The 25735-nt window shown below is 46.4% G+C and overlaps 2 protein-coding genes across 2 annotated transcripts; one reads left to right on the top strand and one right to left on the bottom strand.

Moving 5' to 3' along the window:
* Window positions 1–227: 227 nt before the first annotated feature.
* Window positions 228–5623, bottom strand: LOC123052577 (SH3 domain-containing protein 3). Its single transcript, XM_044475823.1, has 10 exons — window positions 5432–5623; window positions 4082–4204; window positions 3734–3803; window positions 2855–3003; window positions 1472–1573; window positions 1182–1379; window positions 1024–1086; window positions 864–944; window positions 678–752; window positions 228–559 (listed from the first exon to the last, which is right to left on the bottom strand). The coding sequence occupies exons 1-10, from the start codon at window positions 5489–5491 to the stop codon at window positions 443–445; spliced, it is 1038 nt and encodes a 345-aa protein (XP_044331758.1). The 5' UTR covers window positions 5492–5623; the 3' UTR covers window positions 228–442.
* Window positions 5624–5743: 120 nt separating this feature from the next.
* LOC123052575 (mitotic checkpoint serine/threonine-protein kinase BUB1) lies at window positions 5744–13350 on the top strand. The gene is made up of 14 exons (XM_044475821.1): window positions 5744–6015; window positions 6649–6808; window positions 6904–7061; window positions 7156–7249; window positions 9090–9200; window positions 9280–9367; window positions 9597–9700; window positions 9781–9852; window positions 9970–10059; window positions 10209–10366; window positions 12426–12480; window positions 12561–12695; window positions 12787–12908; window positions 12999–13350. Exons 1-14 carry the CDS (start codon window positions 5894–5896, stop codon window positions 13186–13188), a joined length of 1659 nt encoding a protein of 552 aa, XP_044331756.1. The 5' UTR covers window positions 5744–5893; the 3' UTR covers window positions 13189–13350.
* Window positions 13351–25735: the final 12385 nt, after the last annotated feature.

Here is a 25735-nt window from a genome sequence, read left to right as displayed (position 1 = left end):
TGTCAGTAAGAAGAACCTGGGTGATGATTAACGAGTAATGACCCACCGTTGTACCGAATAGGGACACCAGTTGAATCCAGTAGTTCCTTTTTTTTTCTTCTACCTCAAGAACAATGGTGTAGAATCATATCCGATCATCGGTACTGGCATATACCGACTAAAATTTGTGTCGTCGAAAGCATTGGCGTATTAGGCGATGCGACGTGGCCATATCAGAAGGCCAAATATTAGACAACAAGAAGCAAAACCAATCAATAAAGTAGCATACTAGCAAAACAATTTACACTGGAAAGGAAGCAGCTCACATTGCAACTGGCATGTTCTGAACCACTCGTGGGAGGTGCAAGATAATATACAACAAACAAATACCAAGTTCTTGCAGAGAAAACAGCGCGAATCTACATGACAACCACTAGAAGCATTTTAGAAACTAAGTCGCCAACTATGCCTGCGGGAAGACTTTATTCGGGGGGATATTCTCGCGCCTCTCGACATAGGCAGCCGGAAACCACCCTGCCTTCGCTCTGCATTCCCCTTCCGCCCAACCGTTGGGAGCAATCTGGAAAAGTGCAAACAGTTAGGCACCGGATTTTATTTCATCCATCCCTAGATTGCTTTCTCCATCATGCATCAACAAACGAGCTCAGTTCCTTTCGAATGACTATTGGCACACTGACCTGACGAACAACAACATAATCACCAACAATTAAGCTCAGTTCCTTCTCCGTGGTACCATTGAAGTTATGCACTGCCTGCAGCACAATGGAAAGGACTGGTAACTACAATGCGGAATTCAGCTAAAAAGAACTACAGTGCGGAATTATGAGTTATTTGTCTGGTATTGTCAGTTGCTCATATTTCACCTCGGCGAGGAAGTACTGGGCCATCTCGGCACGCTTACGGGAAGGAGGTGCAGACTCTCTCTTTTGCTTCTCAGATGACATCTATCAAGAGCAATCAGTCAAGATTACAACTGCAAGAAATGACAGCTTAATATGACTAGCAGGGTGAGAAAAACTATACCTCAGCTTCAACATCATCAAGTATGGCAGCTAACCTCAAATAGAACAACTTCTCTGCTTCTACCTTCAACAGGATGAGTGACCAAGCCATAAGCAAAAGCCAAACCGAACAAACCAATTGAAATATGTAACCCATATGCTAGAGGAAGGCACTCTTACCATGCCAACCAGGCGCTGAAGAGTTACCCTCTTTTGCTGAGATTCAACAGCACCAAGTGCAGCAACAGCCTCTTTTCCCAACACAGCCATGCTTGCTTTGTGCTCTATCATCTTACCTTCAGATTGCTCAAGTTTTGTAGTGTGCTCAGCAACTGGAGATTCTCTTACCCGTGCCTTCCTTCTAGCAATTTCAGCAGACTGTTCGACAAGCAGGTCAGGGCAAAGTACTGTATTATGCATCACAATACTACTACTTCTGAACATGATGCAAGGAGCAAGATGCCACGTACGAGTATCTCAGCTTCATGTCTCATCCGGCTATAACGTTGTGCAAAACCACGAGCTTCTTCCAGGGGAGCGCACACAGCCATCGCCTTCAATGGATCTATGATCTGAAATGCCAAATAGATGACAGAATACTTAAAAGTTATACTTAAGCGCCTTACAAAATATGATTATTAATGGTCTTATATTTCTATCATAATATCATATGCTTCAGAAGCTCCGATTTGTGCTGAAAAAGAACGTTGCTACACTCATTATATTATCACAACTTATGGCGAACTGGTATAAGTTGTTGCGAAGAGAGAAGATAGGACAAAACAGTTGTGCATTGTGTAGGAGGCATCAATACCATTCGGTTTTAGAGCACTGGCATGTTTGCGTTTATGGGGTGAAACTTTAGATAGCTCGTCTAAAAAATACTTTCAGCTACTCAGATAAACTGGGCTATTGCCGAGACCTCAGATGAACATTTCCAGTATAACATTGCATCCATGGATGGAATGTTACAGATATTTATTGTTAAGCTTCATGCCGCAGTACGGCTAATCTCTGTTCGGCGGCGCTAACGAGGTACACCCGGTATTCATTGCCGACGCAGAGTTGGAGGACGGCGGCCTTCTGTTCCTTATCATACATGTACTCCACATCCACACTGATGATCTTGTCTGGCGTGCCTCGGAGCAAGTTCTGAACTTGGTGATCATCTTGTCGGCATGCCTAGCTCTGCTGGTGCAGACGATGTGGAGCTTCTCGATGCCGTAGTGCTTCCTGGTGTACTTCCTGCTCGTGTGTGTTGGTTTGTGTTTTGGGGCGAGAGAGAGAGATGGAGAGAGAAGAGCAATGGCGATGGATATGGCCGAGGAGTTGCTAGCCTCTGTATATATAGTGGGGTGGAGCGAGGTCGTGGGGCTGGTGGTAGTGCATGCATGGCAACCGCTCAGAGAGTGTGGGGTTAGCTGCGTTAGTGGCCTGGAAAACTGAACCGCCCAGGCTTGATTTTCACCATGCCTTAACCGCACCAACTGTCACATCGGTCATAGCTTAACTGAATACGTCTCTCGTTTGAGCTTCCAATAAGAAAAGCCTGTGGGGCCAGCAACAATTCTTTGTCTTTGGTGCGTGTAATATACATGTAAATTTTTTGTGTTAAATATATTTTTCCTTTCTTTTTTCCAGAAATTTTGTTAACTTTGCTATGCACAAAGTTGTTTTTGTAAGGAAATTCAACAACTTATTTTTTTATTCAGAACTCTTTTTGTGTATGTAGGTTGAACTTTTTACACATTCGAATCTGAACTGCTTTAGCCCAAGTTTTCATGTCCACTCTTAGAAATCAACACATTTCATCTGCATGGAAAACTAGCTCAAAGAGAGGTCGATAGAGTTACCTGAGAACATAAAGTTCTATTGAAATCTTCATACTCTTTTTCAACATTTCTCAAAGCACCTCCATACAGTGATGCGGCTTTTGTAAGAGCTTCACCATCAGCATTATTTTCACCTCCATATCTATAGCAATCCTCAGAAAATTTTGTTCCTGTGATCAAATGCAAGAAAAGGTGCACCTGCATCACCCACCAGATGTTGAATTTGGAGATATGGATAGATCAAGCAATGTATTTTAAGAAAATATGACTCATTAATAGAATTTTTACCATGCTGTCAGCAGGCATAAGGTAACTGACACAAATTTAAAATTCTTTGGTAAACTGAAATGCATATCTTAGTAACATTGAGTCCGCAAGTGTAAAAAATAAAGAGGCCGCAAGTGAAGGGAGCAGTCTCAAAAGACACTTCATAACATTTACTAGCAAGACCAATCTAAAATCTGTAGCAAGCACTATAAGAGCTTCCTAGATAGATAGGTGCCACACCAAGGCACTAAGGAACCATTTTCTTTAATGAATATCATACTATAAGATGGGCTGGTCCATACAGCCATCCCAATGATTTAATATGGCATGAACTAATTTCACGTTTTTCTGTTAGCATTGTGGTCAGTGGAATAACATGATAATGGATCATGCCATTCCATTCCTCAAACCAAACAAGGTGCTTTTTTGTTAGGATCTGATGAGCTTACAAGTTACAAGCAACCCATTCCTTCAAGCAAACACCCCACATTTTCTGGATTGTAGACATTCTACCTTCTAATCTGAATATATTACTAACACGTACCCACAAGTAGCATAATTCCCCCCATTCTGAAAGAGAACCGAAGGCTGACAGAATAAACCAACAAAGTATGGAGGACAAGAGGTACATACCCACTTCAATATGCTTGCTTCCAATAGACACCAAGCCTTCAGCTGCTCGAACTATGTCCTTTTGGAAATCCTGTAAGCGTATATGCATGGAATAAGCTTAGAACTGACAGGACGAAACTCAACAAAGCACATAATGCATCAGTGCAGTTGTGCAATAGTTTCTATAGTTATTGACTATAAAAAGGTCTAATGAACTTGATGCAATAAGATATGTTGAGAATGATGGTCCATTCATTGCAGCATGGCACAGAAAAGGGAATACATGTTTGATTGCAATATTATTTTTTAGCTTGCTGCTCACACCACACAGTTATGTATCCCCTGACATTGTAATTTAACCGTTCTTACCCTTCCAGAACGAGTAGAACTGTACAATTTCTCAAGCCTTTGATGTTGCTGTAATTCAACTTCATCAATGACAACAGAATCTGAACGCTCGTAACCAGTAGTGCTGAATTGTTTTATCACAGCCTGCAAATTTAATTCATAAGACGTAAGGAAACATGGAATTAATCTTAAACAGAGCACCTGCAGCTCTAGCAGAAACATCAAGAATAATGTAGGCAGGGCAACACCATCATCCTACAAATGATAAACTCTTTCAAATTTAAGTTTTCGGGTATTATATTTGCACAAAGACGGTTGCTGCCTCAATTAGAAGGTATACACAAAAGAAGTAATGACACGTGCTCACATCGTGGAATGTCATTGCAGAAATGGAGTTTAGGAGCATGTTTAGACCACAAAAACAAATTTTGAATGCTAATATGGTTATGCTACAAAAGTGATCTCAAATTTAGCCCTTTTTTCATACAGAAATTAGTAGCAATGCGTAGCTTTACGCTTCTTATAGATAATTAATAACGGGGTTTACATGGAAACTCCACGCATGTCAAGAGCAATATAAAAGAAAAACTTAGTAGTAATTCGCATATATAATGGAATGCTGGAATAAGAACATTTGCATTGATGGCATGGTAGACACTAGAATAACTAACCTAGGAGTGCATGAAAAAGGAACAGACCACTGAATTGGCCCCTTTCCTAAAAAGGGCTACACAAATTTAGTTAGAGGATTCTGCACATACATTTATGGAATATGCATATACATTGCCCATCTCTAGCGCAATGGTCAATGGGGTTTCACAAAGTACACATATGCTCTGATAAATAGAACCTAAATTGTAATTTTTGCCTTTCTGTACTTCCATTAAAAATAAAAACTTTTCCTGAAGCAAGTAATAAAGAACTTCCTCTTCCATTAAACTGTAGTACGAATCCATTTATTTCCATATATACCAATCCTGACACTGTTGTAAACATGAGCAAAGAACGGTGTTACAAGCAAATACGGAGTATTACATAAGCTAAATAAGAGCAGGCAAACAAGCTCCCCCTAGCACAAAAGACCAGCAGCGTAGCTTCACACTAGGGTGTGAACAGTGCAGTCCAAATCGGTCGCAGTTTAGGATAAGATTAAACAGTCTGTAGTCTAAATCAGTAGCAGTTCAACAGTCTGTAGCCTAAGTCAATAGCGTAGCAATTTCGATAGCAGATCCGAGGTTCGCAGGCGATCTCGCTCATTCATTGGCGGCCTCCACACGCACAACGCATCAAATCATGCCAAGGCGAAATCTCGCCCCTCGACCAACGACTATGCCGCGAGGAAGAAATCATGAGATCTCGGATGGTGCTCACCTGCTGCTGCTTGGCGACCTGCTCCTTGAACTTGTTCGCCTGCTTCCTGAACGCCTCCATCTCTGCTCTGCTCGCCTGCTCCCCGGCTCCTCCTCCTCGTCCTCTCTCTCTCTCTCTCTCTCTCTCTCGCTGAGATGCGCACGCTCAAGCACACCGGTGGGCGGTGGTCCCTACACGCTGAAAGAAAGGAACAGCGCTGCGACGAAATCACGGCCGTTCATCAAAGGCTGCAAGAACGGGCTCGGCCCACGTCTGCCCATTTCGGCCCAGCAGCGAGCCCCGCGTGCGTTCAGTTCAGTTGTGCGCTCTCAAAAAAAAAGTTGTGCGCTCTCAATTCCCTCGAATCAAAGAAAAAAAAAAGTTGTGCGCTCTCAGAATTCAAACAAAATCTTCCCCATTCTCCTTCTTCCGCCGCTACGCTGTGTCGCTCTCCCCATTCCCCATTCAGTTCCGCCGCCGGGGATGGTTCTGATCGAGCGCACGCCGTGCGCGGGGGCGGCCCCCTTCAGTCCGCTCCAGAGATCCACTCCTAGGGCTTCGCGGGAGGCGTCGCCGCCGTCCGACCCCATCCTCCCCTACCTCAGGTAGCGCCCTCGAGATCTACCTCTCTACCTGCTTACATCTTCGCGCGATTTCACCTCAGCTGTGTGCGTGCGTGTATCCGAGGTTTCGCCTCGGTTTGCGCATGGAGACGCGCTTCCGTTGCGCCACCTAACTGCTCAGGTGCTTTTTTCTTTCTTATCTTATATACGTGGAAAAGAAAGGATGAACCTCCCGGCTTATGCATTGCTTAGGTGCATAATATGGCGGACGCATCTAATTTAGCTTGCGCCACCTCACCTTTGTGATTCTACATATATTCGCTAATCTGTAAATATGCGATTGAGTCGAGATACCTTGATTCTGGCATCAAATGTATTTGAGTGCGTAAAGGTTTAAGCATATACTAGTATGATTATCACCGCCATTCGTACTTATGAACTCATTTCTATGTGTATGAGCTATGTTTCGGAGTTCAATTTCTGGGCAATTTGAGTATATGGATTTCTTAACTTACAATTGGTATTCATGCAGCTGATGTGCATATGCTTCAGTCATAGTTCAGTATCAAATTTTGTGCATATAAATGTCATGTGTTTTATCTGGTGACGTGGACGCCTCTATGATCTACCATCTGTGTGCTATTTTCTTATCTCCGATTATGTGTTCATATTCAGGTCTATCAAGAAGGCCATTGATGAGATCAGGGCACACCCAGAATGTTATCACGCAGCACTTGAACAGCTCAAGATTTATGTCACAGAATGCATTGATAAGTATGGGGACGATTATCAGTACTCCACTGACCCCCGGCTCCTGAAGATCTGGATCCTCTATGTAACTTAATTGCTTTTAAAATGCCAATGCTGATGTTATCTTTCTGCTTTTTTTTTATCCTCATTCCTTAATTTCCTGAGATTTTGCTATTTTAGGGGGATGCAGTTTCTGATTTTGACAAGGTGTATGCACATTTGGAGGAGAAGAGAATGTTCTTAGAGGATGCACTGCTCTATGAATCATATGCACTGTTTCTGTGTGCTCAGGGGAGAGCGCTCGAGGCTGATAAGGTCTATGGGATTGGTATTTCCAGGTTAGAGTCGATAGTATTTTTCCTTCGTGTTCAGCTACAAAATGATGGTTATCGTGTTGATGTGATGGCAAATTATAGTCTGTGGTTTAACCAGAAAAGCCGAGCCCCTTGATCATTTGAAGAAGATGCATATCAACTTCTTAAAACAATTGGAGAGTATTGTCGAAGAATCTGATGAGGATGCACAGGTATGAAAGCCACATAACTGAGTCGAAATATTGCTATCATGTACTCCCTCCGTACCTAAATATATGACGTTTTGGTAGGCTATATATTAAGCATTGCGCTTTCTGATTTTTTTATTGCTGTCAAATAGTCACGGGTTTCCTATCTAATTGTCATGTTGTATTCGGTAGTATTTGAGATATACAACTTTTTTTGAGACCGGAGGTGCGGGAAGAAGCAAGGAACTGGATTGATATTCGCCCCATGTTGTATTTGAGATATGATGATGACTAGGCTGACAGATTTTCTCATTACTGTTCAGCAAACACATGTTGGAAAATATGCGTTCCACCTAGAAAAGATTACAATCGCATAATCATTGATGTTCGTGCCTTACATCCCATATCTATGATAATTAATTGAATTTGAAATAGCTTTCTACAATGAAGAACTTTATCGAGTTCTTTGCAGTGTAGAGTTCATATAGACTTTTATTTACTACATAAGAGAGATAATCGGGATACGCTACTCCCTCCGATACATATTACTTGTCGCTGGTTTAGTACAAGTTTTTCCTTATCGTGTAACTTTTTCCTTATGTGGATTTAGCTACTGATCTTCCATAATTCGATATGCTATGTTTTTCTGAAGATATGGTGTAATTATAGAAGTCTTGTTCAGCATAGCTTAAGCTTTGGTCTCTTTCAGTGCTCCACCTTGGTACCGTCTCGTAGCCCTCCACATCAGATATTTGTTTATGTGGCACAGAATTAATGAGAGAGAGGAAGAAGCCGTCTCTTATCTTATATACTATCTCTACACACAATCCAATACATAGATAATTTAATCTCATACTCGTCCATCGTCCTCCAATTAGACTCGTGTAATCTTAATAAAAGTGGGAGCTTCTATAATAAATACTTAGCCTATGTAAGATACAGTGCATTAGGATGATGAGAATCTAAGTAATAGAAATACGGGTAATAAGAGACGACCATTGGGACTGACGTTACTGTCCTACAGGCTCCAGTTTCTAGCAATACAAACTAAAGGTGGAATATAGTTTTTTCTTGAATACTGAATAGTTGGCCTTAACTCTTAATATGAGCTCCCTTCTAGAGGGAAGCTGAAACGGTAAAATCTTTAGGTGCAGTTTTGGGGTTTATAATAGTGTAGCTGCTTATTTGTTGCGATAACTCAAACTCAAGCTGCTTTGAGGATTATTTGATTATTTCCCCATCAAGCTTATAGGCCCATCTACTAGTGGGCTAGCTTTCTGGATAAACGTAATATTACTTGAATTAGCCCTTCACTTCATTTGTATTCTGTCAACCCTGTACATCATGTTACAAGCACAGAAGGGTTTGTTTTGCAGTTTCTTATATGTTTTTTTGTGATTAAACAATTACTTTCCCACAGAATGGTTACTTGGTTATAAAATGATAGGAAATGAATATGATTTGTACATTCCAGTGCTTGTGATTTGTCTCCTTCCAGCATGTATTTATTTCGCCCATTTATGTATGATTGTGCCTGTTTGTCACTCGATAGTTCATAGTTGAGTGTAACTTGGAGGCTGACAGATTGGCATCTATTTTATTTGTTTCTCTATGCTGGCTTGTATATATCCACAGCATCTATTTCCACTTACAGCAATGATGATTAGCTTGAGTTTTATTTCTAAAACTTATTGAAAATGTTTTATGCTGTCGTTTGTGGTAGACTATGCACCTTATTCTATCTAATACAATTTTCCCACTTTGTCCATTAATTTAAATAGCATCATTTCATCGATATGGTCACCTAGTGCCTAACATCCTGGTGGGTAATTAATTGTTTGTCGTTCCAATTTTGTTTGGGCAGCCCAAACCATCTAAAATACAAAAAAGGGAGTTTACTGTGGTTGATCCATGGTCAGATTCTACCATGAGCAATTTGCTAACGAAAATTAGTGGTGGCCTCAAGAAGTTAACAGTAAGTTAAATTTGCTTTGTGTGGTTCACTAGTGTTTTGCTTGGCTCTCATCTTTGTGTGCCACTGAAATCCTTGACAGGGCTATCATAAGAGCAACAAGATCTACTCAGGAAAGGTGCCCCTAACTTCCTCACATAATGCTTTAAAAAATAAAGACGTCGAGTTAGGTATAAACTCTAGTTATTTTCTCTTGCAACCTTTGACAATGTTGTTGTGCACTCCGCAATAGTGCCACTGGATGAAGTTTTTTGTTTTCTACTGTGTTTTTCATGTCTCAATCAGAACATAACTACATAATGTTCTCACAGAAATATCTCTCTGTTCTACGATTTCAAGAAGCCGATTCATGTAACTGATATCACAGAGTTTAACAATGATACCTTCTATTGCACCAAGGTGGCAGGAAATATCACATCAAAGGTTCTCCTGGTACTGGTGCTTTTGCTAAATTATACAAAGCTAGTGTTGATGGCAACACGGAAGAAATAGTTGCTTTGAAGGTGAAACATGTTTCAGTTGTCTTAGTAAAACCTGCCTTTTGCACCTGATTCTGATTTTAAACCCTAGTGCTTGTTTGCAGGTTCAAAAGCCTGCATTTCCTTGGGAATTTTACATGTACCGCCAGCTTGATACGCGTATATCTGATATTCAGGTGAATAATCTCTGTTCTAAGAATCACTCTCTAAAAATAATTTCTGTTAAGAACACCAGGTTGTTAGTAGTTGGTAAATTATAATGATGCTCACATGTCAAATAATTTTCTTTCCAGAGACCAAGCTATGGCTATGCTCATGAAGTGCATGTCTTTGCTGACGTCAGTGTGCTAGTTTGCAATTTCCTGCCATACGGAACTCTTCTGGTAATTCCTTCGTATGTGAAGAAAGCTCTTTCAAAACCTGCTCGAAAGAACAACTTTATATATCAGGATTGTATCTGTTGTTGCCCAGATATATCTCTAGCTAATCCATGTTGCTAAATGTGATAGCTTACAGTACAGACCTTTTGCAGGACGCTATAAATTCCCATTTAGTTGTTGGTCAGCACATGGATGAAGTTTTGTGCATATATTACACTATAGAGATGTTGCACATGCTTGAAACTCTACATAGTGTTGGCATAATCCATGGTGATTTCAAACCTGACAATATGCTTGTCTGCTATCCAAGGTAACTAACCAACTTACCACATTTGAGGAATTACTCAACCTTTTTTGCGTGGTCAAACTGTGTACCTTTTCATACTGCTGGTAAAAGTTTCAATCCTTGGGGAAGGACCAAATGCCTCATCTAGAGGGGCGCGGTGAAAGGCAACTAAGAAAATGTATTCCTAATTCAACCTTGTCACATTATTGCTGAAATGTAAAGGTTCTCTAATTGGAATAACCTATATGGTGCAATCAACTTAGAAATTCCACGAACACAGGATGATAAGCTAGGCAAGCACAACAAACAAGATATGAAGGTAAAGTAAATCAACCAAAGGACCTGGACACGAGGATTTGGTTCCTGGAGTATGAATCCTTGGGGGTATTGTACGTCTTCGTTGGAGAGGCCTGGACACCAAGTCCCTTCAACCACAAAGACCTAACCTTCTTCTCCTTGAGCCTTGGGCAGTGTCTAAGCTCAACCATTAGTGGATGATCGTGAGGCGATCTCCAGCCATCACAAAGTCTTTTTGGCGAATCCACACGTTGGATGTCCCCAGGTGACTGCCGGTGCCTAGGAGTCTGCAAACTCCAAGAGAAATGGGCGTGGTGAATGCTTGGTAGACGATGCTCTAGCTCTGTGTACATGTGAAATTTCAAAAATCTCTCAAATCTACTCTTGTCCTAAGGTACCCTTCAAATTCATACTGTCTGGTGACATGGCACTCACACAGAATCCTGGCAACGAAACATTCGGAACTGCCTGGCCCAGTAACAATGCACCTCCGGATATTTTCCAGGCCGGTTACACATTCGGGTATACGTGCTCAGTGGCGGAGCCAGTATCCAGACAATGGGTGTACATATTTCCTTAAAAATCACCATTTTACTATAATTTTTAATTTATTTGATCCATATGTGTGTATACATAGGTAGTCAACCTTCTTGCAGAGATGAATGTACATTTGTACACCCAAGTACCTATCTAGCTCCGACAATGTACGTGCTAATACCCCACATATTCTGAGCCGGCTATTGGGCGACCCTGAAGGGCGCCTGGAAAGTCTTTGGCCTCCTTGCTCACTAGCTACTGCGTCTGGAGATTCTGGCCTCCTGGCCTGGATTATCACCCAAGGATGGTTGTGTGAGGCTTTTGGCCTTTGTAGCGACAGAGGACCTTCTTTTCACTTTGTGGGGCTTCAAGACCTGCTCATGTACTTAGCACACATATTAGCTCCTTAATTACCAAAATCTACTTAGGGCGTGTAGATGTCCTTTCAATTGGATGACTTGCATTTCTTGACGGAGATAGTATATATTTCAGGCAGATCCTGTATTCTTGTTTTTGTGGGTGATGGTATCCCAGCCTGTTTGAATCTGTCACAGTACGAAAGATTGCACCGATCAACCACCTGTAGTGTGCACAAGCGACTACAGACATCTAATAGTCAGGTTTTGCGAGTTTGTACAAATCGTTTTAAAGCACCTTAGGTGATGTTGTGACTCTTCTGTAAATGTGTGTTCCGAGCTTACAAATGTCTCCTAACTGATTAGAATTATGCCAGATGTTATTGCAACTAAGAACCATAACTTTCTTTGTAAATATTTGAAATGGTTGGTCATAAGAGCAAGCATGAAAGTAGATAAGAGGTTGATTTGTTGGCCCCAGATGTTGGGTTTGGTGGGTGCAAAGATCTAGGATGATTCCTGACTCTGTTTATTATTATTACTTCAAAGTGTATTTGGAATCTGTATTTTCATGTTCCATGCTTTTGCTGAGATGTTGATGTTCTGATATTTTGTCTTCCTTATTGTTGAGCATTTGATTGTACGAATTCTGTTTTGGTTATTAGAAGATCATATCAAACACCATCACTGAAGCTGGTTCTTGTTTTAAGAATAATAAAAATCTATTATGTGTTAAAGCTCACCCAGACTATTTCATGCGTGCTCTTTGAAGAAAGTAAACATGCATTGCTTGCTTCTCGACTTATTTTCCCGAAGTTGCTAGTTCAGTTTGTAGCACTTGTCAACTCGTTTAAATTTAACATGAGTTTTCCTCTCACCTGTGGCCCATAAAGTGAAGAGATCACAGACGATACCTTCAGGAGCGAAACGAGAAGCGGGCAGAATCAGGTTAGCATTTGAATTCAAAGAATCTTGATTTAGAGGTATGGGAAGGCTTTGTGTTGCTTATGAAACAACTTCCGTTCCAGGGGCTGTGTCTTATTGACTGGGGCCGGGGCATTGATGTGAATCTCTTCCCAGCCGGCACGGAGTTCCTTGCGGATTGTGGAACCTCAGGGTTCAGTTGTATCGAGATGCAAGAAGAGAGAAGCTGGACATATCAAGTCTGTACCCTTCAAAGTTACTCACAACCGTACTAACCATCATCACAGAAAGGAACCGTCTGCAACATCGATTTGGTTTCCTCTCTTGCAGGTTGACACTTTTGGTCTGTGCGTGGTTGCACACATGATGCTGCACGGGGAAGAGATGAGCATCGCCAAGGTGCCCGGAACAGGTGGAAGCTACATGTACCAACCGAAATTGTCATTTAAAAGGTTGTGCTGCCGCGAGCTCTTGATTTTTGCTTACAAAAGTGATGCCCAGAGTGAGAAGATAACCCCTCCACCTTTCTGTCCTTTGAACAGGTACTGGAACGTTGCGCTGTGGAAGCAGCTCTTCACCACGCTGCTGAACCCGGGCTCCAACGGGAACCACGTAGGCGACCTCCGGAGCCTCCGGAGATCGTTCCAGGAGTACATGTGCAGCAACTATCAGCTGGTGGTCAAGCTGAACCAGCTGCTGGCAAAGCAGAAGGCCTCCCTGTGCTCATCCTGAGGTGTGCATTTCGTCCCCAGAATGCCTCTGCGATATTTATCTACTCTTCTACCTCCCTATGTATGTGCCTTCGTCCACATCTCGTGGCCTTGTTGTATCATCTGAAAATGAAAATACACGCCCGTGTCATGGTCTAACTAGTACTCCGCGTCACTCTCAAGATGTGTCCCGGTGAGAACCAAATAGTTACCGTCTTAGATATGCGTACAGGTGGGACAAACGAGATGAGACGCAACGGATGAGTGGTTGCTGTCACGAACCAAGAGTGCCCAACCAAAGTCAAAGGGCCTCTTTGGCTAGGCTATAATGGGGCTAATCAGCCCTGTTAGACATGTCACGTTTTTGCCAGGACCATCAACGTCCGCTCAACGGTATTGTCACTTTCGTCCTGCGCGAGGACATGGGCTGCCCACCCATCTGATCTGAGCGATATATATGAGCCAACGCTTCACTGTGCGTGTCTTGGCGTATGGCCACTGGGGCTGTGTGTCCTCGCGGCGTTCATGTCGATGTCACCGATCTCTTAGATGGAGACGGAGGGAGATAGAGATGTGCATGTATGTCTTGTTGTTATTGGACGATGGCTCGATCCGTGGTGCGGTTTTGCCAGCTCATAGCATAGCCATAGCATAACGTTTGGGCGCATCGCATGCAGGATCTGAGTGAGTGCCCTGGTCCCTGCCTGCGCCTGCTGCTGCCCACGGTGCAGCGTTCTGGGGCGCCATAATATCCAGCGTTTGTCAGGTCGAGGCCCTGGATTAGGTGCAGGGATCTGTCTTGGGTCTTGCACTGTCTTGGCCCGTTTCCAACTGCCATGCACCTAGCTTTGGTCCTCGGCGTCAGACTTGTAAGCAGACCGACTTGGACCCGGTTATGCTATGTCTGTACCTGTATATACAACAAAGGTTGTTGTAAGATGGACCCGGGGTAGTACTAGGTTTAACTACTTGAGAGTTTACAGCAATTTTTCAGTTCTTTGGCAATCAATTTAAAAGCACATTTCAGATCGTTACATGCAAACGGTTCCATTATAGTATTATGGAGACCATTTTAACACTGATATCGTTTTTTGGGAACCGGATACTTGCTGAGCAACCCAAATTTGATAAACATAAAGGAATCATAGTGCAAATTGTTATCATCTTTTACTTACACATGTCAGTCTTCCATCGTTACGAGGGGAGGGGTGGAGAGGTCGTTGAAACTTTTGTAAAAACATAGTACAAACGCATACGCTCATAAACACACACCCTTATAAATAGCCGGAGGGTGGAGAGGTCACCTTATATAGCTGAAACCTTTTTCTTTAGAAACACGGTGTAAACGAATACACTCAACAACACGTACTAGCACTTAGCTTACAAACGCACACCCTATCTCTTTAAGCATATCTGATAGATGGAACCGGTAAATCTTCACACTGTCAAGCTTAACTATGGGCAACCTTGTTGTTGTAAAAGATATTAACATCCGCTGGACAACAACGAAGGAATATTGTACCATTTGACCCATTACCGAAGGTCGGATGTCGATAACAGCATGATCGTAGTTTCTTTTATAACATAGTACAGATGCAGACGCTCATATATATATACATACAGTCATTCCTATGAACACACACACGCACGCACTCCCTACCCCAGAAGCCTTTGTAGTCTAGGACTTGAGGTTTGATGGGTTGGTTCCACCACAAGAAAAAACTAACCATTTGAGCTTCGCACAGTTCGCGGCATCATCATAGTTGGTCAGCAAATGTATGGCTCTTAACACGAGTTCAAATCGACCCTTGAAATTTGAATTCACCCCTTGTCCAGCCAGGTTCTTTGGCAGCAAGAGCCGGTCAACCTGGCCGATAATTACTCCACTAATTAACTCCAGCATTACCGGGCATAATAATGCGCATGCGTGATGAGACCGGCCCTACCGCAACTCATAATTAGATCCCTGGCCCCAGCCTACATTTTCTTCTACTCCAGGATCGGCAATGCATGGATCGGCGGTACCATCACCATATGGCGATGCATGATGAGTAGCTGAGCACGCTAAGCATATGGCGAAACCCGTACAAAGTGCGGTGCGGTGGATGGAGCCAAGATTTATTTACCATGCATGGCGCGCGTCCGTAAGGCAGCAGATCTATCTGCCTGACGATGCTCACCTTCCAGTGCATTGCATGCAGTTAGCTAGCGATCTGATGGAAGGTGGCCATGGCCCCTCATGACGACCTGTCGCTCTCCTGCCTGTTCCTGTTCTGACCTCTGAAACCTCACCGGCCTTGTGGAGGTTCTGATCGATGGTGGAGGGGAGGTTTTGGCCGGATCCAAAACATGGCGGGGCTGGCCCCTGATGACGGACGGACGGACTGACTGACTGACGCTATGCAGCTGCCAACCTAGCAACCTACCGACCTACCTACCGACCTGTATCTGTCTCTCTACTTGCACGCCCCCATGGCCATGGACCGGCCTGTCGTTGACATTGTGATCCATCGACCATGCAAGCGTGGTCCTAAGGCCAACTCTACCGCGACTCTATCCTGTCCGTCCCCGTCCGTTTGGGGTAAAAAAGACAAACCAGGCGGCCCAGCGCGCGGGAGCAAACGGACTTTTGTCCGTTTCGTGTCCGCTTTCGACCCATCCCGGCCCAAGTTTGCGCCGGTTTTGGGGTGAAACGGACAGCGCACGGACGGGCGGGACGCGCGCTTGTCCTCGCCTGGCCCGCCTGTTGGTGGGAGAAACCAAAACCCCCCACGCCTCATTTGGCGCCATTTCCCCCAAACCCTCCCACGTCCCTCCCGCGGCCCCCTCTCTCCCCCGTTCATGGCCGACGCCCAGCCGAATTCCGGCGGCCTGGCCGTTGACCCGCCCGGAAAGGTGAAGAAGAAGGCGGCCAAGGCGGCAAGGAAGCCGCGGTCGGAGTGCACGCCGGAGGAGATCGCCAGGTTGGACGCGGAAGCGGCGAAGAAGAGGAGCCGGAGAGCGGTCGTCAAGGTCAATGCCGCCGCGGCCAAGTTCGCCGCCGAGCGCGATGCGAAGGAGGCCGCTCGGCGCAAGGCCGCGGCCGACGAGAAGGAGGACATCGTCAACAAAGCGCACGCCCTCCTCATGCTGAGCATGGGCCGTCCGCCGGTTTCACTACAGCGGCCGTCGGCCCGGCGAGCACAGGCTCGTCGGTCGCCCGGCCTGCGCACTGCCAGTCGCCGACGTCGCGGACCACGCCCATGTCGCCCGGCTTTCCTCCGCCAAGGCACGACGCCCAGACCCGTTTCTCGGGGTCGCCGGGCGTTGGCTTGTTCGCGCCGTCGACATCGCGCCCCGCGGCCGTCATCGACCTTAATGTCATGCCTGGGTCCAGCAGCGGCGGCCGACCGTCCGTCGAGATGCAGAGCAAGCAAGCACGTGCACCATGCCGGCCCCCCGTTGAAGACGATGACATCTATGTCGAAGGTGATGGTGATGAAGAAGAAGAAGAAGGCAATAACGTTGATATTAGTGGCGCGCCATTGTTCATCGACGAGCTGACCCAAAGAGCGGAAGCACAAAAGAGGAGGAAGAGCATTCGCACAGGTTCATACACACAAGATGAGGACAAGTTGATTTGCCAAGCTTGGATGGAGATTAGCCAAGATCCGAGGACCGGCGCGCAACAAAAGGGCATTGTTTTTTGGACGAGAGTCCACAAAACATTCCATGAAAGAAAGATGTTCGAGCCCTACCAAATTTCAAGCAACCGTGGCATCGGCTCGATTCAAAAGAGATGGTTGTTCATCCAACAAGAGTGCAACAAGTATCAAGCCGCATTTGAGAGCGTTGAAGCACAGCCCGTGAGTGGTCTCGGCGTTGGGGACACGGTATGCCGTTTCCTTGCTACGGCCATGAGACTTCGGCCTTGTATATGTTTGCATGTTCACTTCTTGTTGATCATGTGTTGTAGGCATTTCAATCTTTGGAGGCATTCAAGGCCCGACATAATGACAAGCCATTCACTCTTACGCATTGTTGGACGCTCATCAACAATTACCCTAAGTTTAAGGACCAATACCGTGAACTACAAAGGAAGAGAGGACTGAAGACGGCCAAGTTCGCCGGAGGTGGAGATGGCGAGGCGTTGAAGAGGCCGAGGGGCAAGACCAACTCCAAGGTTGATGACATACGTGATGCCTCATCCATGGCATTGCATGACACTTTGCATGGCATGATGTCTCAAAAGGATGTGAGGGACGAGAAGAAGTGACAAAGCAAGGACGAGCAAATGAAGCAATACCTAGACCTTCAAAGAAAGAAGCTTGAGATGGAGGAGGCGGCCAAGAAGAGGAAGATCGACATGGAGGAGGCGGCCCGGCAAAGGCAGCTCGACATGAAAGAGGCCGCCCGGCAAAGGCAGCTCGACATCGAGGCCGACAACGTCAAGGCCAGGCAGAGGCAGCTCGACATCGAGGCCACCAATGCTGCCACCAAAGCGAAGGAGGTGGCCCTTGCGATCATAAGCGTGGACTTGTCGAAGATGAGCGACAAGACGAGGGCCTGGTTCGAGGCCAGGCAGAAGGAGATGCTCGACGCCGAAGGCCTGAACTAGGTCGTCCGATCGGCATGGCCGTTCTTTTTGGAGGCTGGCATGGGTGCCGCCCGCCCGCTAGGCCGCTGGCAGTGTGCCGGCGAGAAAACATTCATTTTGAAGGCCGGCTATGTTGCCGGCCGCTGGCTGTGTTGCCGGCGAGGACAACTATTCATTTTGGAGGCTGGCTGTGTTGCCGACGAGGACAACTATTCATTTTGGAGGCTGGCTGTGTTGCCGGCTGCTGCCCGATGCCGGCGATGGACGTGTAGGCCGCTGGCTTTGTTGCCGGCGTGATGAACTGGGGCCGTGAATTAGGGCTTGGCATTTGAAACGTTGCTTTTGTTTTAAATAGACGCGGACAGGATAGGGCAAACGGATGCGGCCGCGCGCTGGCCGCACGGCCACCGCATCCCAAAACACGTCCGGACACGATCCCAAATCCCTATCCAAACGGACAGAATCCGGACAAAATGGACGTCCGTTTAGGTTCGCGCATGGAGATGGTCTAAGGCCTGCGCGGTGGCCGGCCGGTCAGTGCCACCACTGTGTGTTTGTGCGCTAGCTAGCAGCTAGGCCGCTCTGGCATGTCCCGTGCAGTTGCACCGAACCGATCGACTTACTGGTCTAGCGCAGTGGCTGAGCCGGGAATTTACACTTACACACGTAGGCGTAGGGCCAGTTACAGACGTGAGAGTTCCAGTTTTTAGCCGGTTATCGTTGAGGACAAAGCCTCTTCAAATGTAAGCTAGCATGGTCAAATGCCTCGCCTCGCCGGAGGTCTAAGTGGTGTCCCGCGCTAGCTGGGACTGACTGACTGGGAGCTTTATTTGCACCGTCCGACCTCCTTCCCCTCACCTCCGAAGGATCGCCGGCCAAGCAAGAGGCCATGGCCAACCTGTCTGTGTCCGTCCAACCAACCGGCCCGGCCGGCAATCATCGTCGTGGTGCTTCGCGAGACGTCGCTCCATCGATCATGTCATGTGGCCCTGCACTACTCAACGTGGATGCGTACTACGTCCTCGGTCGACCTGTCCTTCTCTTATCGAGACCGCCCAGCGCCAGCGGGCGGTCAGACGAGCTGCCACCCTTCCTCCGCCGGCCCTGTGGATGCGCGGCCGCTGTTTTCGCCCGGATAGGATACGGCCATTATCTAGGGGTTGTTTGGTTTGTGACTAACTTTGTCAAAGATTGCCACACGTTAGCTAAGTTTGACCAACTTAGGTGAGTGTTTGGTTTAAGCCACATCTTAGGCAAGCCACACTTGGACCCCACATGGTATACACGTAAAAAATGTGCCAAGATTCCCTTAGGCTTGTCAACATGTGGCTCTCATTTTGATGAACTAATCTTAGGCAAGCTTGACAAAAATGTGTGGCAAAGTGACACCGACTCTTCCTTCCTGCGGGCGTCTGCGTGATCGATCGCGAATCCAAACGCTACATACAGGCAGCACGTACATTCACAGTACGGCGAGGCTAGCTCCTCCTGTTGGTTATACACCTGCATCTGCATGCATCCTTTCAGTTTCAGTTTCAGTTTCGTGGACAGAGACTTGACGTACGCCCAAGTCCCAACCACAGCGATTCTTAATTTGATGGAAACAGCTAACAGATTGCTGGCTGCAAAAGCCGGTTGGAGGGCGAGGGGCAGTCGTCCTTGGGTACTCAACTCTTCGAATTGTCCATCTCCTCAGACTTGATTCATCAGGTGTTCGTGGAGCATCAACGCTTTGCCTTAATTTGCGTCCGTCGTCAGGTGGAGCATATTAATTGCTTCTTGCCTCTCAGGTCAAACACTCGATCCTCTTCCTGTACGTACAACCAGGCAGAGGCAAGACTCAGAGCGTCGCCAAGTTTCAATGTAGTCTAATCTAATCATGAAATAAGGCGAGCAGGATTTTTCCAAGAATTATTTCTTCCCTCTTTTACCCCCTCTTTTGTCGAGTCATTCATTTTTTACAAGGATTACCCTATTTAAGCGAGTGAAATTCATCCAACTTACCCCATTTAGCTTGATATGGGATGCTACGCCCTCGTCAATATCTCTACTCCTAATGGAGCAGTTGGTAATCTCGCTTTCAGTTTTTTTTGTCCCACCTTCGCTGGTTTTTTTCGTAGATTTTTTTCGTCACCTCCCCCTACTTCATCGGTTTATTTTCGCGTCACCCCCTCACACAACGAAAAAAAATCTGAACAGATCAGAACTTTCCATACTGGCGCAAGTTATTTAGTAATGTAGAATCAATCACGAACAATCTCTAAAAATCAAATCTAAATTAATTAACCTTACCTTAAATCACTCAATCACATTAATTAGAAAACAAATAATTGATTTTCAGAAAAATCGCTCAATCACATTAACCTTACCTTAACTCACAGATGGTAATCAATCTCCAAACAAAGGAAACAATACATCGAGGGAGCAGTAAATAAACTTCTTTTCTTATGACATGTATATGATCTTCCCTTCCCTCTCCGTTGTCGAGCGTTCTTGATTCTCGAGGCCGATGCTTGGGCTGCGTCACTGGGTCGCGACGGTGCCGGAGGACGAGGACGGCGAGGCCGGGTGGCGCGGCCGCGTTGGCCGCGGCCGGTGAAGGGGGCGAAAAAGGGTGGCTTCCCTGGCCGTGGCCGTGGCCTTGGAAGTTGGTGCAGTGGAAGCGGCACTTGAAGGACCCGGCGTGGGTGGCCGGCGCGCAGACGCACTTGGAAGCGGGCCCGTGGCCCACGCCGGACAGCGCCGACACCGACCCGGGCCACCTCCTCCGCGTATTCTTGAAGCTTTGGCTGGCCGATTTACATGAAATTAATTCCCTCGGTTGTGGTGACAAATATAATACACATAATCCATATTGTTATGCACTAGCGTGTGTGTGAAATAAATGGATTATGGTCCCGTATCCAATAAGATGGATATGTGTGTGTTAGAGAGAGAGAGGGAGAGGGGGAGAGAGAGTGAGGAAGAGGGAGGGAGAGAGTGTGTGTGTGAGGATTTGATGATAAAAAATGTTGCTAATATCACTTGATACGTGTGAGAATATTAATATTAAACTCTTAAAGTTAACGTGGCCTCGTTGCAACGCACGAGGGTTCTTCTACGAGCATTCTTCCGGTGAACATGAAGGCAACGGTGAAACCGGCTGCGAACAGGAACAGGGCAGACTGTTTGACCTAGTATAGAACACTTTTCATTTGGGCATCATGTTAAAATCCGCTGACGTACCTAAAAACCAACAAGGAAAGAAATCAAGGATCACGCCACATGATCACTGCCCTGTGCTAATAGTGCCCGTAAAGTCTCCTACTGTAATAATAGCCTAATTAGACTGAATCTTCCCTCTGAAAGCGGCTAATCAAAGTGAGTTAGGCTGAATCTCTGAACTTGTTGAGTCTGCGCTTGTGACTTGGTGCCTTGTGGATCATCAGTATTCGCCGAAAACAAGAAGAAGAAAAGATGATGAACCACAGTGTTAGAGTAGTCATTATGGTATACGACTTCTAGTCTAAGTCAGTTTTGTACCCCTACCCTAAGTCGGTTTGTACCCTCTCATATACTTTTGTATGCCGCACCAAATCATCTATAAGCAACAGTTTTATTCAGCTTTCATGGTATCAGATACCGGTCCCAGGGTTTAGGGTATGGCTCCACCAACGCCACCGCCGCGCCGCCGCCTGGCTACTTCGAGCGCCGGGCCGCACTCATCGCCAAGGCTGCCAACGCCGCGGCCGCTTCTCTCTCGGCCCTCACCATAGCTCCACAAAACTACCCTGCACCCATCCTCGCCGCACCAATATCTCTTGCTGACACAATCTTCGACGTCAGCCCCTACATCCCCATAGTTCTTGATCTCGCCGCCCACAACTACTATCATTGGAGACATCTCTTCGATCTCCACCTCGGCCGCTGCAACCTGCGCTCGCATGTCGCCGCCAACTGTCTTCCCCGCCCCAACGATCCGCAATGGTTGAAAGACGATCTCGCGATCGTCCAGTGGTTCTACACCCGCATCACCACCGAGATCTTCAACATGCTCGATCACGACGGCGCCACCGCTGCCAACATCTGGCACTCCCTCCGTCAGCTCTTCCAAAGCAACACCGACGCTCGGAAAAACGCTCTTCACACCGAGCTTCGCAATATGGTGCAAGGAGACGCCCCGGGGAACCTGTTCTGCCAGCGCGTTAAGACCATTGGTGATGAGCTCCGCGAACTCGGCGATACAGTTAGCGACTCACAGCTAATCAATATCGTCGTCGTCGGCCTCAGCGAAGACTTTGACAAGCAAGCCTCGTTCATACCGATGATACGGCCCCCTCCTACCTTCGCTGAAGTTTGTTCCTTGCTACAACTCGCGGCGGAAACACAAGCTCGCAAGGACTCTCGCCCCAAGGTCTTTCATGCTGCGGCTCGTTCTCCTCTGTCGTCTACACCAGCGCCCCTTCCAGGCCGGCTCCTGCCGCCGGGCCGTCCGCATCGTCATCTGTTCAACCGCCCCCAGGCTGGCGTCCTAGTCCGAACTACGGCGGCAAAAACCCTATCTACAGGCCGCCGTCGACTCGTTCGGTTCCGCCTACGACATCACCAGCACCGAGTCCTGCACCACCCACCAGTGCTCCATCTGCGGTTGCATGGCAGCCTCCTCATGATCCTTGGACGGGGCTTGTTCAAGCATGGCCCATGCCCTGGTCCGCTCCGTCCACCCTCGGTGCTCCGCCGGCATACTCAGGTGCCTGACAACCCGGCCTTTGGCCGTCTACTGGTGCTCCCGGGGTTCTCAACCCCCGACAGCCGGCCAATGCCTATCACGCCGCCCCGACGTATGCTCCTTATGGTCATTACACCACCGACGGCGACGCCTACTACACACCTCAGCCGGCCCTGCTCCCGACGCCACCCCCACCACAGCCGGCCAATGCCTACTACACTCCCCAGCCGGCCCTACTGCCTTCATCATCGTATCCGCCGGCACTGCTTCCGACGCCACCCTCGCCTGCGACGGCGAGCTGGGATCAAGCTGCCTTTCTCCAGGCCATGAATAACTTTGCTGCACAAGGAAACTCAGGTACGGATTGGATCTTTGATTCAGGGGCCTCCAGTCATATGTCTGCATCTAGTAATTGGTTATCTTCTTGCACTAAATCTCCTTTCCCTTCCATTATCCTTGGAGATGGATCATCTATTCCTATATATTGTGTTGGTCAGGCTCAACTTCCCTCTTCCACCAAACCTCTTTTACTTCGCGATGTTCTAGTTGCACCCGCCCTCATTAAAAATCTTATCTCTGTTCGTCAATTTACTTGCGACAATCTAGTTTCGGCTGAATTTGACCCTTTTGGTTTATCTGTGAAGGATTACCTGACCAAGGCCGAGATCACTCGCTTCAATAGCTCCGGTGATCTTTATTCTCTTAATGGAGTTCCTACCGCCACCCCTCCAACATCCATGCTGGCCTCCGTCGATCTCTGGCATCGTTGCTTGGGCCATCCCAACCCCGCCGTCTTAGCTTCTATGCTTAGTGAATTTACCATACCACGTAATAGGGACTCTCATAATTCTGTGTTTTGCGAGTCTTGTCAATTAGGCAAACATGTGCGTCTTCCCTTTAGTTCCTCTAGTTCTTATAGCATTTATCCCTTTGAATTAATACATTGTGATTTATGGATCTCTCCCATTGCAAGTGTTTCGGGTTTTAAATACTACCTTGTTATCCTAGATGATTTCACCCACTTTGTCTGGACTTTTCCTCTACGCAACAAATCCGAGGTCCATTCTCTTTTCCTTAATTTTCAACGCTATGTGTCTGTTCACTTCTTCCTCCCAATTCGCTTTATCCAATGTGACAATGGTCGCGAGTTTGATAACATTAAAAATCGTACTTTCTTCTTACAACATGGCATCCTGCTTAGATTCTCATGTCCCTACACATTCCCTCAAAATGGTAAAGTAGAACGCTCTCTTCGCACCCTCAATGATATAGTTCGCACTCTCCTCATTCAATCATCTATGCCTCCCAAGTTTTGGGCTGAAGCCCTACACATGGCCACCTTCCTTCTAAATATTCGACCTTCTAAAACTAAACCCAACACTACTCCCTATTATTACCTCTTTCTTTCCCACCCCGACTACTCCGCGGTTCGTGTTTTCGGCTGTCTCTGTTTTCCCAATGCCTACGCCACTTCTGCAAATAAATTGTCACCACGCTCTATCCCATGTGCTTTTCTCGGCTTCTCTGACGAGCACAAAGGCTATCACTGTCTCGACCTTCACACCGGACACGTTCATGTCTCTCGTCATGTCATGTTTGCTGAGCACATTTTTCCTTTCTCACAACGCACTACTACACCATCCAACACCCCTAGCTCCGCAAACACCCCCTCTCCCCGTTCTTTCCAACTATATACTCCCCTACCTGCCGAACACAACTTATCACCACCACCATTAACACCCACCATAGAATCCCAACCATACACTCACCCCACCCGAGACGTCCCCAACACCCCCGGCCCCTACTCCCACTCCACCACCCATCCCTGCTCCCACTCCACCACCCAGCCCTACTCCTTCGTCCGACTCTTCCGCTGCACCGGACTCACCAGTACCCACCTTACCCCCTCGTGCTATTCCTACAGCAGCCCCGATTAATGATCATCGCATGCGTACTAGGGCCAAATCAGGATTTCATCAACCCCAAGACTGCCTAAACCTTCATACCTCCGTATCTCTCACTTATCTTCCAAAGAATTACAAAACTGCTCTACTTGATCCCAATTGGGCCGCTGTCATGCAAGAAGAATATAATGCTTTACTTCAAAACAACACCTGGCAACTTGTTCCTCGTCCTCCCAATACAAATATTGTTTCTGGCAAATGGATTTTTCGCCAAAAGTTCCACTCCGATGGGAGCCTCTCACGATATAAAGCCAGGTGGGTTTGTCGTGGCTTTTCTCAGCAACAAGGAATTGATTACGAAGAAACCTTCTCTCCTGTTGTTAAACCTAGCACCATTCGCACCGTTCTTAGTGTTGCTGTCTCCTCTTCATGGCCCATTCACCAACTTGATGTTAAAAATGCTTTCCTCCATGGTTCCCTTCAAGAAACTGTCTACTGCCAGCAACCTCTGGGTTTTGAAAATCCATCCTTTCCAACTCATGTATGTCTTCTTCAGAAATCTCTCTACGGTCTTAAACAGGCCCCACGAGTTTGGTTTCAACGCTTCTCCTCCTTCATTCAAACAATAGGCTTCACTCCATCTCTCTCCGACACCTCTCTTTTTGTGTATCATCAAACTTCTGACACTGCCTATTTACTTCTCTATGTAGATGATATCATTCTTACCGCCTCCTCTCAAAAGTTCTTAGATCATATTGTCTCTCTTCTTAGATCTGAATTTTCTATGACTGACCTAGGACTCCTTCATCATTTCTTAGGCATTGCTGTTGTTCGAGATTCCTCCAGCCTTTTTCTTTCCCAACGCCAGTATATTTTTGATCTTCTTAATTGTGCTGGTATGCTTGACTGTCAATCATCTCGCACTCCTGTCGATACTAGTTTTAAACTTTCGGCTACCGGTGAACCCTTTTCCGATCCTACTCTCTATCGTAGCCTAACAGGTGTTCTCCAATATCTCACCATTACTCGTCCTGAAATCTCTTTTGCTGTTCAACAAGCATGTCTCTATATGCATGATCCCCGGGTTCCTCACTATAATCATGTTAAACGCATTCTTCGGTATTTAAAAGGAACTCTCAATCATGGTCTCCACCTCAATAATTCTTCTCCAAACTCGCTTACCGCATACTCTGATGCAGACTGGGCTGGTTGTCCTGACACTCGAAGGTCCACTTCCGGTTTTTGTGTTTTTCTTGGTAACAATTTGATTTCTTGGTCTTCGAAAAGACAGGTTACAGTCTCACGTTCGTCGGCCGAGGCTGAGTATCGCGCTGTGGCACATGCCGTTGCAGATACAATCTGGATTCGGCAGTTACTCTTC

Source organism: Triticum aestivum, chromosome 2D, assembly GCF_018294505.1.
Source record: "Triticum aestivum cultivar Chinese Spring chromosome 2D, IWGSC CS RefSeq v2.1, whole genome shotgun sequence".
Taxonomy (NCBI): domain Eukaryota; kingdom Viridiplantae; phylum Streptophyta; class Magnoliopsida; order Poales; family Poaceae; genus Triticum; species Triticum aestivum.
Note: the sequence above shows the minus strand (reverse complement) of the source record. Positions and strands in the feature narration are given on the sequence as shown.

Bases quoted from the DNA above. Each gene is read 5' to 3' on its own strand.
- LOC123052577 (XM_044475823.1), bottom strand. From the start codon at position 5,491: ATGGAGGCGTTCAGGAAGCAGGCGAACAAGTTCAAGGAGCAGGTCGCC. The intron at 3,004-3,733 runs GTATGTACCTCT...ATTTGATCACAG, and splicing joins AAGCAAGCATATTGAAGTGG to GAACAAAATTTTCTGAGGAT. The intron at 1,380-1,471 runs GTACGTGGCATC...CTTGTCGAACAG, and splicing joins GACATGAAGCTGAGATACTC to TCTGCTGAAATTGCTAGAAG.
- LOC123052575 (XM_044475821.1), top strand. From the start codon at position 5,894: ATGGTTCTGATCGAGCGCACGCCGTGCGCGGGGGCGGCCCCCTTCAGT. The intron at 6,809-6,903 runs GTAACTTAATTG...TTGCTATTTTAG, and splicing joins TGAAGATCTGGATCCTCTAT to GGGGATGCAGTTTCTGATTT. The intron at 12,481-12,560 runs GTTAGCATTTGA...CTTCCGTTCCAG, and splicing joins CGAGAAGCGGGCAGAATCAG to GGGCTGTGTCTTATTGACTG.